This window comes from Carassius carassius, chromosome 49 (assembly GCF_963082965.1).
Source record: "Carassius carassius chromosome 49, fCarCar2.1, whole genome shotgun sequence".
Taxonomy (NCBI): domain Eukaryota; kingdom Metazoa; phylum Chordata; class Actinopteri; order Cypriniformes; family Cyprinidae; genus Carassius; species Carassius carassius.
The window spans coordinates 21,584,992-21,599,198 of NC_081803.1; the positions used below are offsets into that span (position 1 = coordinate 21,584,992).

The window sequence follows — 14,207 nt, forward strand, 5'->3', positions numbered from 1 at the left end:
TGACCAGGTTTCCAAACCACTGCACAGCAGATTCATGTGAATGATTGGCAGAAATAATAAAAATTGTCTGAAAGATTTTCTACATATCTGTGATAGTTTTATGTCTCATTTCCTTTAGCTCTCTTTCTTTTAACATAATAAAAACCATCTTGAATCAACTTTCATTCAACCACATATGTGTATATGTGTGTGTGTGTGTGTGTGTGTGTGTGTGTGTGTGTGTGTGTGTGTGTGTGTGTGTGTGTGTGTGTGATTATGCAATCAGTTACTACACAGCACATGCTCATAATCCGAGAACAGTTACTTTTTATGGATTACATGATTAGATATTATTCATACACTTCATACAATGGCAGTAAATTATTCATAATGGAAGTCTGGACAAAACCATTTCAAACCTGGAAGACTCTGGGTGTTTAACGTCATCCCAAACCCCTTAAAATAAAACATATACCTGAAATATCTCTGAGGAAGTTAATATTTCATACATGTTAAATGTTGGTATATATATATATATATATATATATATATATATATATATATATATATATATATATATATTTTTTTTTTTTATTATTATTATTATTATTATTATTATTATTATTATTATTATTTATTTACTTTTTTTTCTTTTTGAGATTTAGTTAATTATTATCTTTTTATCAACTCACAAATCTAGTGCAGTTATTACAATAACCCCAGTTTGGCAAACCCTGGTGTAATGTAATGTTTAATCCATTTTATGATGTTGACATAAAAAATGTAATATGTACATGTTTTTTTTTCTTAGCTTTTTTATATGAATATGGTTTGTTTAATGTAAGTTTAAAACAAGTTTGATTAAAGTAATCTAAAAAGTAGGCAAATTAGATTAAATAAAATGAGTAACCTACTAACTATAGTTTTATGATATAATATATGATATAAAAGCCTGTCTGCCAGTTCTACAGTTCTCAGCTATTGGAAGAAATAACTTTGCATTAGGTTACACTTGTGTAAGAGGAATATATACTGAGAAAATACCAATTGCAGATGGTGTAATGAATGATATGAATGTTTGTTTGGTTACCAAGGCTTTTTTTATGCATATTTTGTAACTTCTCATTTAGGATAATAAACATGCATTTAAAATTCTGACACTCTAATGTGTTGTGGAAAGGGCGTAGAAAATGATCTCCTCATTTCATTGTTAAAGGCATCAGCACAGAATTTGAACAGATTTGTTTAAATTATTTTAATGTTAGATTCTCAGCTACATTTACATTTATGCATTCGTGCATTTATCTGAATAAAAGAACAGCAGATGCACTCTCAGCTGGTCCTTGTGTTTTGTTTTGCTGGATTTCTTTTGTTTTTGGCAGCGAGGGGAGTTTTTCTGAATCAAACCATAGACTGTATCCCATCTGTGTATGCAGAGAATCAAGACACATTTCCATATCCAACATGCCCAAGGTACACATAATGAACCATTTTATTCTGTTAAATATCTGAGTTGGATCTTGATGGTGCTTATATATTAAGAGTTCTCACACATTACAAATAAATATACATGACAATATAGGCCTATTAATGTCGAAAAATAATGTTAAAAAAATTGTTATTAAATACAGTTGTATAAATCATATAATATATATATATAAATAAGCTCAGACTTATGTAGATAATGTAACAATTACGTAAAGTAATATCAGAATGTAATCTGTAAATTACTGTAAATATTAATTACAATACTGTTTGGGAAATATTACTGCTCATTTATTTAATATAAGAATATATAACAATGATTTTATATACTACTGTACTTTATGGAATATGTGCGTAAAATGTCTATAAATTGGAATTCCCATTTGCATCTATACATTGCATCTAATTTGCATATTAATGTGTTATTGGGTCATACCATAATGAAAAATAAGTGTTATAATGACTTTTAGTAATTTATTTCATATAAGAATATATCAGATCAGGATTATGTAAATAATGTAACAATTATGTAACCTGGTATCAGAATGCAATGTGTCAGATATGAACGAAAATTACTGTAAATAATTAAAGAATATCCAGAATATCATTAAACTATGAAATGTATAGCCTAAGTGATAACTGAAGCTTTGAACACCGTGTGCAAAATTAAAATTAATATCCATGCACTTCTTCTAAATTATCTGTCCATTATTGTTCTGGAAGTAAACTACTCCTTTTACGGGAAAACAAGAAGAAAAAAAACGTTACATGTACAAAGTGATCTTTTTAAGTTCTGAGTAATATTGGTGTAGTACGACACCGCCCTCTAGTGGCTGACTTGAATATCACACTGGTGTCGGTCAGTAGCGGTAGAGGCTTTCTGCCAGTAGATGGCGATGTTGTCTTAAGATCCCTTAGTAACGCACTTGTTCTCATTCACGAGGAAACTGGGGCTAGTTATCACAAATAACTTATTCCGGGAAATATTTGTCGCGGTTGGTTTGTTCTGTGAATTTTTGTTTCTGTATAGACAAGTTAAAAAGAAAAAAAGAAAAAAAGAGAGAGATAAAAAAAACGTTTTCACCGTTTTCCCCTAAAAAGACATATAAAATTAATTAATAGAACACATTTTGACTTTTACAGCATTCCGTATGTGTCCATTTCTGCTGAGGAGTTTAAGACAGGATACATCTGCAAAGTTTTTTTGTTGTTGTTGTTGCAATTATCATAACTAAAAACACAATTAACTCCTGAAGCATAGAAACTGGTCATCTGTGTTTATTCAGCTGAGCAAAAACCCTTGATCAAGCTCTTGATCAGGCTGTGTGCACTGATGAAATCCTGCATGACTGGATCTGCTGTCACTTCACATTCATTCATTCATTCATTCATTCATTCATTCATTCATGTGTACACAGTAACATCTTCAATTCAGTGTTCGAATTGTGTCAAAGCTCTATAATAATATATATTTGTATTTATTTATTTCATATAATAATATAATTTCATTTACCTGTGAATTTCATTTACTTTGTGTGTTTCAGAACATGTTTTTGCAGCTGAGCATTTACTATATGTAAAATTAAATAAAAATCTATATACTTTGAACAGTGCACATGTATGCATTTTATTTCATTAAAAAAATTGTTTATCTTGAATGTAGTTACATAACCCTTTCATATTTTCTAGCGGAAGTTGTCATAGTTGGGAAAACTTCTATAGTGGTGAATGAGAGACTACATTAAATATATGTTTTGTCACAATAGTGTTTCTACAAGAGGGTAAAAAATAGAACGAATTTGATACGATTACGATGCTGATGACCATTAATCAATTTCGATCTCTTGATTCACTATCAACTCACATGAATAGGCCTACTGTACTTACTTTTATTGGGTTAAATTCAGTATTTTCTTGCATTAATATGCCTCTTTGCATTTAATTTAAAACCCTTTTGTCCATTTAACCTTAAATAGGCTACTACACTAATTGTATTAGGCTATACATAATAACGGAAAGTACGGAAGGATACAATTCATAACAAAAACGGCTGATCTGCATGTTTGTCTTCGGCGTAATAATCAATGCATGTCTGTCTCACGCACAATTTGTTAGAGTTAGCAACCCTGCTTTGTCATCGTTGACAATCCTTTTGTGGGCTGCGTTTTTTTCAGTTGAGACCACTGATCGATATGATCAGTGGTTGAGACGCGTTGGTTGCTATAATACAGAATAACCGCTAAACTGTTACTTGTATCTGATTTGTTAAATCTTTTTTTCTGACATAAATGCTCTGGATGCTCAGAAACCAGCAATATTAATGTATATTCCATTTTTCTCGTTGTTGCGCTTGTTGACACGTCGATGTAACAAATAACAGTTGTGACAGTTGATTGGTGTGTAATTTGGCCCGCCCCTCCTGCACTCTGATTGGTCAGCTGACTAGAAAGTGACAGTGATGAGCGGTGAGCGCAGCGTTTTATCCAAAGTTGAAGATTCTTCAACTCTCGGCGCGAGAAAAAAAAGCCCAATGCTCAGCGCTCGGCGCGAAAAAGAAGCTCAGCGCTCGGCACGCTGCTCCTGGCGTTTTAAAAAACGCGGCGCTCCCATTGAGAACAACTGAAAAAATACACTAGCTGCAGGGAAAAACGCTTTGGTGGACACGCGGCCTTAACGTTACTAGATATAAAATTATTTTTTATTCAGAATGGGTGCAATGTTTGCTTTTTTTTCTCAGAATTACGTCAGATGGCTAATTTACAACTAACAATCCGATAGTGAGCTAGCATCATAAGATAAAAAAAACAACTATTGAGACCAAGATTATAAAAGTGACTGTCCGATTCTAGGATAAACACTTATTCAGTAGCAGTAAATAAGGTGTACCAAACAATCATAAAACAAACAAATATTATCTTACCGTCATCGTGAGGTAAAATAATGAGGAAGGATCACTCTGTCAGCCAATCACACAGCGACGTCGCGCCCGCAGTCTGTAAATTCCTTCAGAAAACAGTGTGTGGCGCACTTGAGCGTATTTACAGACGCAAATCTAATTTGAAGTAGATTTTTATGGGAGCGGCAGCGTAATACTTTGATAAAAAATTAGATAAGGCTATGTCAAATATTGTTTCTATTTTAGTTTTACCCAGGCCCCCCCTCAATTCGAACACTGCTTCAATTACAGTAAATATACAGAGGCAAAAAGTATGGTTATCTGAGTCACGGACAGCTGAGACTTACTTTTAGTTTTATTTTAAACTCAAACAGCATGTGATCTTTTTTTCTTCTTTTTTATGACATTAGTTCTCTCTGGAATCGTGAATAAAATAGCAGTCGCATCAGACCTCAGGTAAATGTGATCTTTTTGACATTAAACAGTTGCGGGATTTCTTTCTCTCTTTCAGTTGTCTAGCGAGTCATTGCACTTTGTTTTAACGTTCTTTCAAGAATTCTAAGAATGTTTGACTATCAAAAACATATGTCAGTAGCCTACTTTTGTAATAAAAACTTAAATTATTTAAAAATAAACATACTTTTTTAACAAGGAAACATTGAATTGACCAAAAGTGACAGTAAAGACATTTATTATGTTACAAAAGATTACAAAAAGTTATTTTGAATTTTCTATTCATCAAAAGAATCCTGAAAAAAATGATCATGGTTATACCACCACCACCATCAACATTGATAATAAGAATGTCTTTTGAGCACCAAATCAGTATATTAGAATGGTTATAATAATAATATAATAAAATCATTTGATTGAACGCAGTTATTTAAATAGTAATTATGTTTAATAATATTACTGTTTTATTGTATTTTTGATCAAATAAATGCAGCCTTGGTGAGCAGAAGAGACTTCTTTCAAAAGCAATAAAAAAAATGTATGACCTAAAACTTTTGAACAATAGTGTATATAAAGCATAAGTAGAATATATACATAATAATGTAACTCTAGCCAAAAAAAAAAAAATGGAATGCTAAAAGAGCACATCACATCCTGCAACTTTCCCAGCCGCTCACTTCCTGCTGGACATCAAACTTTACGTGATTCATTATCAGTCTCCTGTGAGATACTTTGAGAGATGTCATAGAAGAGTTAAGATAAATCAGTTTGTCTACGTATTCTTCGCAGTCAGTCTCTGTTCTGATGGAGCTCTTGGGTTCAGCTGGAGAGGTCAAGCTCAGATCATTTGCTGCTGGATGTTCATGAATGGGAAAACCTCTCTGGTAAAGCGGCTCACAAAACACGGCATCTGCTTTTTGCCGCCCAACTGTTTCCCCCTGGATTCGAAGTTGTAGGCCACCTGGTAGTTCAGTCGAGTCAGAAGTCTAGTGATCTCCAGATTTGGACCTCCTTCTTGTTCTAGCAAATCACAGAGGGTCTGAATCAACACCGAGCCCAGAGGATGCATGAATGCACCGTAACCTAGAAAAACAGGGAACGAACATACGAACATAAGTGTCTGTGACTTCTCAAACCATGCAAACAGTGTTTTTGAGTTAATAAGTCACACCTGGAGATGTGGCGTACATGACTGCTGTGTCACTAGGAATGGAGAAGAGCTCAGACATGCCGTCCTCTTCCTCTGAGAATGAAGAATCTGTCTCAACCTCCGCTCCTGCATCCAACACGTGCCCTCGACAAGCCTGAACACCAGAAACTTGTGTTAATCATAAACACTCAGATATGATCTGCAACGAGTTTCAAGCTTTAAGAACAACATACAGGTAAAATTATGAAATAATATCAACTTAAATCAACGTTTAGCATCCATGCATGTATTTATTTGGTGAGTAGCCTTGCAATAAGCGGAGAGAAACCTAAAAAAAAAAAAAAAGCTGTATATTACCCTATCATTTCCTATAGCAGTCATGTGTAAAGTGTGATATATTTTTAGCCTTTACAAGTGAGGTGCACAATTTTTTTGTGCGTTCACATAACACAAATGTGAACAAGTTTCATACCATTCTGATGAAAATAATAAGAGATTCAAATTAATTCTAAAGTGGAATGTAATATCATCACAGCCATCAATATTTAGTACATTGTCATAACGTTCACCTTGGAGATTGAAACTGTTTCTTTTTTGAGACCCCAGGAGCCCAATTCAGACCCAGAACAATAAAACCCACAGAAGAGGTGGGAGTTCAAAGGAGGAATCTTTATATTACCAAACTGCAGGGAGAGGAAGAGTAGATATAAGTCATGATCTGCAAGATTAACCACAATCTGATGTGATCCGACCACCTCAGAGAAAACCAGTGTTGAGCTGCTGCAAGAGCTTTAGAAGCACAGCAGCTGTGGTCAAAGAGTTCTCGTGTGTTCTGATTGGTGGATGATGATGATGAGTGGATAAAGACTAGAGCAATCAAATAGTGAGAGAGTGATCTGCTCACCTGCTTATGTTCGTGGATGTTTCGACATGGAAAGCAGTTCGGAATGGAACTATTGATATTTTATTTGTTAACAACATACTTTTCATACCTTAAAATCAGTAAATGTTATGAAATTAGAGAACTAAGCCAATAGTAGCGCTGGCGGTGTCATTTGATTTGGATGGGAATTTAAGATTGTGAATCATTTGAGTCAGTTCGGGAGTTCAGAGCGTGATTCATTTGAGTCAGTTTGGGAGTTCAAAGTGGGTTCGCAAATCATTTGATTCATTTTGGGAGTTCGAGTATGGAGCGTGAATCACTTGAACAAGTTTGGGAGTTCGGAGCAGGATCGCGAATCATTTGAGTCAGTTCGGGAGTTCGGAGCGGGTTCGCGGATCATTTGAGTCAGTTCGGGAGTTCGGAGCGGGTTCGCGAATCATTTGAGTCAGTTCGGGAGTTCGGAGCGGGTTCGCGGATCATTTGAGTCAGTTCGGGAGTTCGGAGCGGGTTCGCGAATCATTTGAGTCAGTTCGGGAGTTCGGAGAGGGTTCGCGAATCATTTGAGTCAGTTTGGGGATCGCGAATCATTTGAATCAGTTCGGGAGTTCGTAGCGGGTTCGCGAATCATTTGAGTCAGTTTTGGGAATCGCGAATCATTTGAGTCAGTTTGGGAGTTCGGAGCGGGTTCGCGAATCATTTGAGTCAGTTTGGTATTTGCAAATCATTTGAATCAGTTCGGGACTTCAAAGCGAGTTCGCGAATCATTTGAGTCAGTTTGGGGATCGCGAATCATTTGAATCAGTTCGGGAGTTCGTAGCGGGTTCGCGAATCATTTGAGTCAGTTTGGGAATCGCGAATCATTTGAGTCAGTTTGGGAGTTCGGAGCGGGTTTGCGAATCATTTGAGTCAGTTTGGGATTTGCAAATCATTTGAATCAGTTCGGGAGTTCGGAGCGGGATCGCGAATCATTTGAATCAGTTCGGGAGTTCGTGGCGGGTTCGCGAATCATTTGAGTCGGTTCGGCAGTTCAAAGCTGGTTCGCGAATCATTTCAGTCAGTTTGGGGATCGCGAATCATTTGAATCAGTTCGGGAGTTCAAAGCGGGTTCGCGAATCATTTGAGTCAGTTTGGGGATCGGAAATCATTTGAATCAGTTCGGGAGTTCGGAGCGGGATAGCGAATCATTTGAATCAGTTCGGGAGTTCGTAGCGGTTTCGCGAATCATTTGAATTCAATTCAATTCAATTCAAGTCAAGTTTATTTGTATAGCGCTTTTTACAATACAAATCGTTACAAAGCAACTTTACAGAAAATTATGTTTCTACAATATTTAGTAGTAGCTAGTAGTTTGTGCACGTTTGACAGGATTTTAGAAAAATAAAAATAATAATAATAATACAAGACGTAGTCAGCTAGATGATGAACTATCAATATTGTTAATTAATAGTAATTATATGATGCAGTCACACATGTAGCAATAATTGTTAGTTCTGTTTGTTGATTCAAGGTTAGGATCATCTGGGGTCCTCTGAGGGTCAGCATCATCTCTTCTCGGGTGTTCTGGATCCAGACTGGAGCTTGTGTAAATCCTAGTTACCACGGGATGTAAATCCCGTGGCAAAACATAGAAACAAAATAGAGACATCATTAGCATAGCTGCTGATCCAACAAAGTAAAATTAGTTTAACCCAAGCTAAAGAATAAAAATGCAGATGCAACTACACTCACAATATAAGAGATACATTATTCGAATGCTTGGCGAAAGAGATGCGTTTTTAATCTAGATTTAAACAGAGAGAGTGTGTCTGAACCCCGAACATTATCAGGAAGGCTATTCCAGAGTTTGGGAGCCAAATGTGAAAAAGCTCTACCTCCTTTAGTGGACTTTGCTATCCTAGGAACTACCAAAAGTCCAGCGTTTTGTGACCTTAGGGTGCGTGATGGGTTGTAGCGTGGTAGAAGGCTAGTTAGGTACGCAGGAGCTAAACCATTTAGGGCCTTATAGGTAAGTAATGATAATTTGTAACTGATACGGAACTTAATAGGTAGCCAGTGCAGAGACTGTAAAATTGGGGTAATATGATCATATTTTCTTGACCTGGTAAGGACTCTAGCTGCTGCATTTTGGACTACCTGTAGCTTGTTTATTGACGAAGCAGGACAACCACCTAGAAGTGCATTACAATAGTCCAGTCTAGAGGTCATGAAAGCATGAACTAGCTTTTCTGCAACAGAAACAGATAACATGTTTCGTAGCTTGGCAATGTTTCTAAGATGGAAGAATGCAGTTTTTGTAACATTGGAAATATGATTTTCAAAAGACAAATTGCTGTCCAATATAACACCCAGATTTCTGACTGTAGAGGAAGTAACAGTACATCCGTCTAGTTGCAGATTGTAATCTACAAGATTCTGTGTGGTGTTTTTTGGTCCAATAATTAATATCTCTGTCTTATCCGAATTTAATTGGAGAAAATTATTTGTCATCCAATCTTTTACATTTTTAACACACTCTGTTAGCTTAGATAATTGGGAAGTTTCATCTGGTCTCATTGAGATATATAGCTGAGTATCATCAGCATAACAGTGGAAGCTAATTCCGTATTTTCTAATAATATTACCAAGGGGCAACATGTATATTGAAAATAGAAGGGGACCTAGGACGGATCCTTGTGGCACTCCATATTTTACTGATGATAAATGAGATGACACCCCATTTAAGTAAACAAAATGGTAGCAATCGGACAGGTAGGATCTAAACCATCTTAGAGCCTGCCCTTGAATACCTGTATAGTTTTGTAATCGATCTATGAGTATGTCATGATCTATGGTGTCGAACGCGGCACTAAGATCAAGTAAGACTAGAAATGAGATGCAGCCTTGATCTGACGCAATTTGAGTCAGTTTGGGGTTCGCGAATCATAGCTGTATATGGATAGGCATTTTAAACTAATTTAGTAGCTAGTTCTAATTATGTTTTCCAAGCGTGTTTAGGTGTGATATGTGAACTCGTATTTTTTGTTTTAATGATGTGCCTTTTAACAGTATCAAGTATATTCAAAAACTAAACAAATCGTGCCTAAAAAGTGCACCCATCTAGGCTAATGTAAAGTTAAATGATGAAGTCATACTAGTGCGCGTGTGTATTTTGAGTGCGTTCTTTCACTGCATTATTCGGTGTATTCAAATGCACTTATGAATGCATGTGAATGATCACAAAATTCAAGATATGGGGGTTAGAAAATGTATATATTTCATTCAATCATTTTATGTAGTTAATCAATATCACACGAAGAGTGCCATTTCAGTTTTTCTCCAAAAATCAGCATGATTAAAATGTGATATTAAGTTACTACAAACAATAATTTAATTACAAATACAAAATGTTGCAGAATAATGTAATATATGAATGCATAATAGCCTAAAGAACCTTTGTGCCAAAAGGGTTCTTTCTTGTCATTATAGAACCTTTTTAGCATAAAAGGTTCTTTGGAGTTGAGTAAATAACCCTATGGTTCTATATAGAACCCCAATGATCCCTTTTTTCTAAGAGTGCACTCTCAGAAAAAAAGGTACAAAAGTTGTCACTGGGGTGGGTACCTTTTTTTAGAAGGTACACTTTTGTACCTAAAGCAGTGGCCTAGCCAGGAGAGGGGCCATGGGGCACTGGCCCCTCCTGAAAACTGATTGGCCCCCCAGTGTGCCCCCACCCTTTTACTTGTCTGTCACTCAAAAATTCAAATCATAATCTTTCAGCTTAGTTAATAACTCATGATTGCGTCGCGATGCTTCTCAACAAGGACCAAGAATAGCGAGCTGCTGTTTTCCAACGAAAAAAAGCACACGGTAAGTTGATCTATTTTATATAGCTTATGTTTTTCGATAAGCAGGTTGTTACAGTGCAAGAAGTGTTTGGTACTAACGTTAACGTATTTCGGTGTTAGACAGACCAGGTTCGATGACGATGTTATCTCCTAGAGCAGACCAAGATGCTAATCATTATATTTACTATGCTCCTCTGATGCTGAATGTAAAAGGGGTTTACTGCGTTACGATTTACTTATTTTTCGGCCGAACGCGCCGATATAGGCAACAACGCAATTTAAAGCAATGGTTTAAAAAAAGTATAATTGCAATTCTAATAAAGTCATTATTGAATCATGCAGTCGATTAGCGACTTTTTTCACTTAAGTGAGGTGACGAAACAAATTGTACGATGTTTATCTAACGCTCCACACTTGAGACTTTTTTTACAGTCTATGGGTGAGACACATGCAAAAACATTGTTTTTTTAACTGGTCAATTTTGAGATTTGGGGCTGTTTGTCTTCAATAACATGTCTTCTTTCAGACTTGTGGTGAAAAAAAAGTCCAAAATAGACATATAGGTCTTTATTTTACTACACCTTTAGTCTATTTGCGTCTGTAGATTTCTCATAAATTCAGTTGGCAAATCACCAATAAATCACCAATAAATTCAGTTCTAAATCACCATGGTGCTCCGCGATTGCTGTCTGCACCCTGGAAAGCTCTCTCTCTAGCTCTCTCTCCCGTACAATGTTCTCGGATCCAAATATGGTCATTTCCTTTTCATCAGCAACCAATTGTGAAAGTACAATGGGGCATTTAACACTAAAAGTGAATCTCATTGGCTGATACCAATTTCCGACAACGTGATTCGTTCAGACGCATCACGTGACGTGCTCTGACATTTCCACAGTGTTTTTGACTGTTTTTCTGTTTAGTTGAAGGCCATAAATGCTGAGTTATAGGTTTTGATGTGTTTTAGTTGGTTTGTATTGTTGATTGCTAAGGATTTGACAAGATATTGTGTCTGTAAATAGTTGTTTCCACTAAAAAAAATTATTAGCTTTTACATTACAAATCTTTAAATGCCGTTTTCTCAAAATGAGTTTTTTGTCATTCTTCAGTACAAACATCTTAGCCTATGTAGCAGCTATGTGAACCAAACTCTCCAGTTATACACTTATATTCTGTATTCTGAAGATATCTCCAGAGGGATTTGTTAATAAATCATTACCGGCCTGATTAATGAGACTTTAATAAAAATAAAAAAATATGCCGAAAATATATAAATATGCTGAAATCCCTCTGAACATCTTTTTTCATCTTGTGTGTAATCAAAATGAAAAAAATTATTTAGCACCTGGCTTTATCATATGTTCATCATATGCCCGCAAATATCATACATAAATATTTAATGCATGATTGAATAGCAAAATAAATAACTAATACTAAAATAACACTGAAATAATTAAGCTATTCTAAACTGTTTCTATAGGATCCACATATTTTACATGTTAAACTAAAGCTACCTTTTTGAACAACAATATCCATACTTCTAACAAAGTATGGATATATGATATTTTTAAATCAAAATATGCTCAAGAATTAGCCTTGACATAAGTAGATTTTGTTTATTCATCAATGCAAATTTCCTGCAACTGCTGCTATTCAAATTGAATGGAATGTGGATAATAAACAAAAACAATTTATTATATTAAATATATATATGTTATATTAATTCATTAATTGTGTATTTATTTCTATGAATTATTAATGTTATTCTGCATTTATATAAATAAGGCTATTATATATATTATATAAGGCTATTGTAAATAGATTCTATTATTATTATTATTTGTGAGTTGTACACTGTTCATACATTGGATTCTTTTATTTATTACAGTTTTTCTTTCACTTTTGTAAAGTGAAAAGTTAATACAAATTGTATTTGATTGTTTTGATTTAGAGCAGTGAATAACTGCTATTTAAATATAATAGGGTATCACTGTTTATTACTGATTTTAAAGGTTACTGAACTCTTGAAATGATTTGGATATACAGTTCAAACAACACAAGATTGGCCCCTCTGTATTAATCGTGGCCCCTCTTGTGCCCCCCAGTTGAAAAAATCCTAGAATCGCCCCTGACCTAAAGAGACATTATTGGTACCTTAAAGATACATATTATTAGTGCCTAAAAGGTACAGAAGTGTATCTTTGAAAAGTACTGCCCCAGTCACAGCTTTTGTACCATTTTTTCTGAGAGTGTGTGCAAGAAGTAAAAAGGTCAAAGGAGTTTGTCTGTGAGAAAGTTTTCACTAAATGGACCTGGATGAGGAAGAGTTTGCTCTTGTCTGCCATTGACGGGCTTCCAAAGTAACTGTAGATCGTGGCCAGTTTCACTGGTCGTCCATCAGCGCCAAATACAACACCCTCCTCACCGTGACTGGATATGACGCCCACAAAACACTCTTTGACCGTCTTCTTACTCTCTGAGGATGAAAGACAGAAATAATAAAAGTTAGTGGTGGTGTGTTATTAAATATAATGGACAGATTCTGCACTTTGAGCTCATTTGTTCCTATTGTTCATGAGATCACAATCTCTTCCATTCATATATTGTGTATCATATGTTCAGTTTGTCTGACTTTTAGTTACTGACAAGTAGTTTTATTGCTCATATAAATCACTTATTTGATTCATTCTTTCTGATCAATAGCAAAATCAACCAAAACCTCAAAATCTAACATGAATCTACATTTCTTTGCATATTAAAATCAAATAGTTTTTCAAGTGTTTTTCCAGAGGTAAATTGTGTTTAATCTGTGCTTGCTGCTAATGAATGATGACAGCATTATTAACAAACAGGACTTTGGCCCCGAAAAATGACCTTATGTAAAGTGTTTCTAAGAAACCAGAGAGAGAGAATAAAGCATTCTGCTTGGAAAGAAATTGATTTTTTTTATATAATCATTAGACTAAATATTGTTACCTGCTTTAAATGCTTCATAGATCTCATTTGTGTCGATGTCCGTTCTGATGTGCACCGAGAAGCCGAGCTTGGTGAGGATTTTGTGAAGTCTTCTAGTGTCTCTCTTCACCCCATTCCTCTTGTTCAGATCCGCATCGGAGTAGAAGTTCTCCACAGACACTATCAACGCTCTGTTGTTCATTCTCGTGTTGCTGTGAAAGGAGATTTACCTCTCTCTTGTCCAACACTAAGGTCTAATGCAGTATGATCTGTGTGTGAATGAGGAGAGCTTACTTTATGAGTCTGTCTGAGCGTCATATAACAGGTGAGTCCAGCTTTTATGAGCCTCATCACATGTCTTATATATGGAGCAGCATTTTCTGTCATCAGTCTGATCTAAACATCTGCACAACACCAGCAGTTCCCTGACAAATCATATATATATAGGACACAGTTATAATTAGCTTAAAAAAGAATGACGTGCTTTTCTTATTTTGTGCACTTACTTTGTATCAATAGCTTTTTAAGTTTCTAAGTGGCAGTTTTTAACATGTAAACTGTTGTTTAGACCTCTGCTGAAGAAGA

General features: G+C 35.4%; 1 protein-coding gene across 1 annotated transcript; it reads right to left on the reverse strand.

Moving 5' to 3' along the window:
- Nucleotides 1-5,434: 5,434 nt before the first annotated feature.
- Nucleotides 5,435-13,842, reverse strand: LOC132132832 (caspase-3-like; the record flags this gene model as incomplete). The annotated part of the gene is made up of 4 exons (XM_059545360.1): nucleotides 5,435-5,896; nucleotides 5,985-6,117; nucleotides 12,980-13,143; nucleotides 13,644-13,842. Coding segments are annotated over 4 exons (741 nt in total), but the record flags the coding sequence as incomplete, so codon positions are not given.
- Between the last annotated feature and the right edge of the window lie 365 nt (nucleotides 13,843-14,207).